At 37.1% G+C, this 6,027-nt stretch overlaps 1 protein-coding gene across 1 annotated transcript in view; it reads right to left on the bottom strand.

Moving 5' to 3' along the window:
• Positions 1–804: 804 nt before the first annotated feature.
• Positions 805–6,027, bottom strand: part of FAM133B (family with sequence similarity 133 member B) — a 22,526-nt gene continuing 17,303 nt past the window's right edge. Inside the window, exon 9 of the mRNA XM_027847952.1 lies at positions 805–3,069. Within this exon, the coding sequence (XP_027703753.1) occupies positions 2,983–3,069 (87 nt within the window). The 3' untranslated portion in view covers positions 805–2,982. The remainder of the gene's footprint in view (positions 3,070–6,027) is intronic.

The raw sequence follows: 6,027 nt of genomic DNA, 5'->3' as shown, positions 1-6,027 counted from the left end.
TGAGGCTAACAGCTGTGAAATAACTTGCCCAGGGTCACACAGCTAGTGTCTGAGGCAGGATCTGAACTCAGGTCATCCTGACTCTAGGCTCAGCTCACTATCTACTGCACTACCAGTTGCCCAACCTTCTCCAGCCTGTGCCTAGGCCCATCCAATCTTTGGGGACTACAGAAATGTTGCCGAATTGATTGCTATTATAAAAGAATGCTAAGGTCCCAAAAGTCACATAATTTTCTTTGAAATGTAAAAGTGACTCTTACATGGCATTAAATTGCTGAGCCCCCCCCCCCCCCGCTTTTCTAGATAAGGAACTTCTGGTTTTGATCTTCTTTGATTTTAAACTGAAAAGCTGTTATAAGAAAAACAACAGTTGAATCTATCACTGAGGTCCCAGGACAGTGCTTTCCCACTTAATTTTTCTGAGATTCTATTTCTGAGATTCTGGCCACATAAATACACTCATCTGACAGTGAATGAATAAATTCATTCAGGCCCTGACCTTATTATATTTTGTAAAACCCAATATCCTGATGATTTCTAGAAACCAGAAACAGTAAATAGTAAACTCAGGGTCAAATCAGTACAAAATCCACATTTCTACCTAAGCACTAATTCCAAAATTGTCTGCTAGTTGCTATCAATCAAGGGATTTCCTCACGTTCACAAAACTAGTGGTCAAAGCTTATAAAACTTGGGAGAAAGGCAAAATTTGTGAGTACCTTAGTAAGAATTTGGAACGAATATAATTTATAAAATACTATCACCCTATCCATTTTTCTTCCTGCACCCTTTATTGGAAGACTGTTAAAAAGATAGTAATCACCCTTTATTGGAAGACCGTTAAAACGATAGTAATCAGATAAACAATCAAATAGTCTGGCTTTCTTTCTAGATAGTTAACACTGCAGTGCAGCACTAAAACAAGCAGACAACAATCCTTGTCTCCAGGTAATACATAAATATCCAACGCAAAGAAACCCAGCATTGCTGGCATTGATGATCAGTGTTCCTGGACAAGTCTGTAAAGCTTGACAAAAATTATCTGAACATGAGACAGCTAATGAAAGAGAGGTGTTTTATACATATTAAAATTGGTACTTCCATAGTAATACAAATAATCTCCTATACTTATCTTTTTACATTTTTGTTACACAAGACCATTTTCCTGAAACAGTTAATTTGTATATAAAATGTCATTCTTCAATTTCCTGTCTCTTGGTTGGCACCAGCATCACTGCCATTCAAGAAATAACTAAGTGTTGAGCTCTAAAGATGAAGCCTACTTAGCAATCTGATGCACACAGCATTACTACAGGACTCAAAACATCTCTTCAGAAATCTGTTCTCTCACTGCCGGAAGGTTGGGGGTAGGGAGGGGCTGCTATGCAATTGGTCTCCCAAGTGTTTTTGGGTTTTCCATTTTCTTTGTGACACACAAAGGGAGCTGAAATGAACACAGCTATTTTTTAGCAAAATAGCCATTTATTCAGCCTCTTGTCATGCCAAAATATTCTGTGCATTAAAATACTATAGTTAGAACACCCTTTATAACAGGCACAATGGACAGTAAATTATATTTCATGTAACTTATAAAAGTGTGAAGTAAAAATGACTTCTCAGTTCCTTTGAACATCACTGGTAAACATAATTCAGCAGCAGACATTTGAGGCACCCAATCTTAGTAAAATATGCCACAGGAACAGCAACCATGTCATTCTTACGTCACTTTAATCCCTGTCTTAATTCAATATTAATATATAAAGACAACAAACTTTTCAAACGGTATATTTACTGAGATTCTGGCAGTAGTTTTATGTAACAAGACATATAGCATACTAGGCCTGCCACTTAACTTGCTCATAGCAAATCAGCTTCAATATGAAGCCGTTAAATATCAAAAACCTGCTTTTTACATGCTAAATATTTTCAGCAAGTGTGCAATTAAACACAGTTAATGAACTTATTATATAGCAAGGATAAGGAATTACACACTTGAAACAATGCAGCCGGAACATAATTCATACAAAAAATAATGGTCACTGGTTACAATAGAATTTCCCTGGCTAGTTAAAACATAAAATAGTATAAAACATGCAAAATATTTCAGAATATTTTAGCCATCTATACCAAAAAACCAGTGTCTCTATGAAATGATTCCCTCCAAAGTGTAACCAAAATTAATTCAAATTATGTAACATTCTACTGCTAAAAATATTCAAAAGATTGAAGTGGAGGTAAGTTTCCTAGGTTTCAGAGAGCTCACTCATGCTTCCAGGTGCTTTCTTTGCTACCTAACGTTGCTGGCAGAGAGCCAAGCTCTAGAATGCAAAGGGATAGACTGCTGCCACCCAGCTCTTGGCCTCCCTAGAAAGCACAGTGTCTGTCCTGACTGAAATAGATAGGATGTGCAAGGATCAAAAGGCACACTATTCAGCTAGCTAAAATAATAACGACACCCTCCCATCCCACCCCACCCCTTCCCCCAGGTAAACAAAAAATTAAGGGGAAAAAAAAAATATACATCTACAAAAGTAAAGATTTTGAGGGCATTAATGTCATGCCCTTGATTTAAAAAGGCCAACTGTAGTCATCTGGGTGTCTCTGATTTGTCACTTTAAACACACCCTAAAGATGCATTTAGATTTTATGTCTACTGATTTAAAATTAGATACTTCCTGTTAAAAATACTCGTTATCTAAAAGATTTTACTTTATTTCCAAATATCTCAAATATCAGTTGGACTCTAGTGTATTATTTCCCAGAACTAAGAATTCTGGGAAGAAAAATCAAACCAAATAAAAGGTGAAGGTACCCCATGTAATAAGCAGCAGGCAACAATCATGGCCTCATCTGGCCCGCGGCCTCAGGCTCTAAAAACACAGGAGCACTCATGCATTTGGGTAGCAGAAGCCGTAACTTTCACAGTTGAAATTTCCTTTAGACATTGCACTTTCTGGCAGGGAGATCTCGGGGGTCCTAGGGTTATGCCGACTCTGGACCTGACCCGGTGGCCTTCTTTTTCTTCTTCTTGCCATGTTTCTTGTGTTTCTTTTTCTTTTTTGTCTTTTCCTTTGAAAGAATGATAAAATGAGCATCATTGAAGATAAGAAAAATCTACTACATAAAACAAGAGAAAAAGAGACTTTAATAGGGAAATTACAAGTTATAATAAAACTATTTCTTTTTTTAATAATTTTTTTTGTTACATTTTAAGTTCCAAACTCTCATCCCCCTCCCTCCCCACGCTGCACTAGAGACGGCTACCATTTGAGACAGGTGTGTGTATGTGTGTTTGTATGTGTGTATAAAACCATACTAAGCATACTTCTATTAATCAGTTTTTTCTCTGGTGGTAGATAGCATCTTCCTTTATAGATCTTCTGTAGTTGACTTGAATATTTATAATAATCAGAGTAACTTAGTGCTTCACAGTTATTCTTCGAACAATATTGCTGTTACTGTACACAACATTCTCTTGGTTCTGATCATTTTAATAAAGCTTTTTGAAAACAGGCTGGCAATATGACCAAATAATGCTACTCAAACCAAGGAGGAAATAGTCTGAATTGTGATTTTTCTTGAAAATTCTATGCCAGGAAAAGAATGTCTAAAGCAGGAGTCCCTCCCCTGCCCCTCCCCCCAGCAGTTTAATGAAGTCTATGGATTTACTGCTACATCAGTAATCGAAAAAAATGTTAAATTTTAGTAAGAGGTTAGTGAAAATAAAGACGTAACCCCTCCCTCCCCCCATTCAAGCTCATAAACCCCCTGAAATCTACTGATGGATCCTTGGGGGGGTGGGTGTCTGGACTCTAAGGTTAAGAGCCTCTGATCTACAGTGGTACCCAACTTGTTAATTTCTCCTAGTTCCTGGACAACGGCCAGGTAAGAACAGCAGAGCACTGCTTATACACATGAGGAAAGTAACTACAGAGTTAACATGTTACCTATTCATTAAAAATCTAAGTAATACCCTCAGTGTTCCTTTTTAGGAAGGAAAACTTCATAAAGTTATGCTTTAATATCCAGCCCCAACTCATGATTTCATTTTATATAATTTCACAGAACCTAAGAGTTAGAAAGGACTTCAGCGACCAGTGAGATTAGCTTTATCTAACAAGAATGCTCTCTACAAAATACCTAAATAGTCACCTGAAAACAGAGGGAGACAGTGAGACATGTCAAGTCCTGGCAGGATTTAAATTTAAGTCAGAGGATTTAAATATTGGCTCTGCCACTTATGACCTATTGTGATCCTGGGCAAGTCACCATCTCTGGGCCTCAGTTTCTTCACAAATAAAATGAATAAATAAATAAAATAAAATTCTTATATGCTCCTTTAATCTTTGCCTTCCACTGAAGGAGAATTGTACTCCTAAGGCTATCTATTTCACTTCTGAAGAGCTCTAATTTAAAATTATGATGTTATCTTAAGGGATAAACTAATTGTACTGACAACTGGGATTCTAATTACATAATAGCAACAAAGAGCACATTTTGACTAATACACCATTTTCCATATCAGAAATATTAAATCTACTATTGTTAAATGATAAGAAATGGTATGGCAGGTACTTTATACAACCTTTGGCTACTATCAATAATTTAAATATATGAGAATCACAGAATACTGCTTTATTAAAATGTTTGAACTGGAATAATTCAGAGTATTGACTTATAATAAAAGGATCCATTATGCCTAACTCATTAGTAGAAATAAGCCCTTTCTTCTTAACACTACTGATGATATGCTATGGTTTGACTTTTTGAAATACTTATAAATCAACAAGCATTTATTAAGCACCTACTATGTGCCAGACACTGAGCTAAGTATTGGAGATGTAAATAAAGGAAAATTTAAAAACATTCTTGCTCTTAAGAAGCACACAGTCTAGTGTGGGAGACCACTAATAAACCACTATGTATGGAACAAGTTAAAATTGGAAATGATCTCAGATGGAAGACACTTAAAAAAGCTTCTTGCAGAAGGTGGGACATTCTAGCTGAGACTTGAAGAAAGCCACCAATTTCTTATTTCTGTTATGGAGTTATCTCCTAACTGGAACATTTTCACTGGCTGTCTTCTATTCCTGGAACTCTATCCTTCCTCTTCTTTGTCTCCCAGATTCTGTGGCTTCCTTCAGGTCTAAAGCTAAAATACTTCAGCACTTAGAGGATTAAACCTTCAGTTACTTGCACATCTCAATTGTTACTCTATAGCATTATTTAATATCGAATTGAGAGATGCCATAGAGATAGTGAGGCTCCCTTGTCTTCCCTTCGCTTCTGACTGTTCTGACCTTGCTTTTTTTAAGTTGTCTGGTGTATTCTCTCCTGCAGGATCTATTCTCTACATCCTCCTTTGCCTTGGTGGAACAGAGTATGCTGAACACCCCCTACCAGACAGTCCTCACTGACGATATTATTAGAGTTATGGTTGAAATCACGGAGTTGGAAGTTGGGTTTGAAACCTTGGCTTCACTACTTAATAGCCATCTCGTGCCAAATCCTTGCCTTCTTTGAGTCGGCCTCCTTTGTAAAATGAAGAGGTTAGATGACATGCTACTGTTATGATCTCTAGAACTTTGTGGTCAGGTGTTTCTCTCAAAGGCAAGATAAAGGAAGTAGAACTCAATGATTTTTTTTTTTATGTTCTGTTTTTGGTGAAGCACTTGGGGTTAAGTAACTTGCCCAGGGTCACACAGTTAGTAAGTGTCAAGTGTCTGAGGCCAGATTTGAACTCAGATCCTCCTGACTCCAGGGCTGGTGCTCTATTCACTGCGCCACCTAGCTGCCCCTCAGTGAGTTTTTCAGGACAGTTTTCTTCAAAATTCATTATTACATCAAAATCCAAGGAGGCCTTTTACCTCTTCATAAAAATCATTTTCACCAAAAGCTTCATCTTCTAACTGTATTTAAAAATTGTTATGTGTGTAATACAACGTACCTCATCCAAATCCCTTGTTAGTGTCAATCTGCTCTTCTAGCTAACTCACATCAAGTTTGTGGATGAGGTACTTAAGGAAG

The sequence above is a fragment of the Vombatus ursinus genome, unplaced genomic scaffold, assembly GCF_900497805.2.
Source record: "Vombatus ursinus unplaced genomic scaffold, bare-nosed wombat genome assembly UNPS02005459.1, whole genome shotgun sequence".
Lineage (NCBI taxonomy): Eukaryota > Metazoa > Chordata > Mammalia > Diprotodontia > Vombatidae > Vombatus > Vombatus ursinus.
Note: the sequence above shows the minus strand (reverse complement) of the source record. Positions and strands in the feature narration are given on the sequence as shown.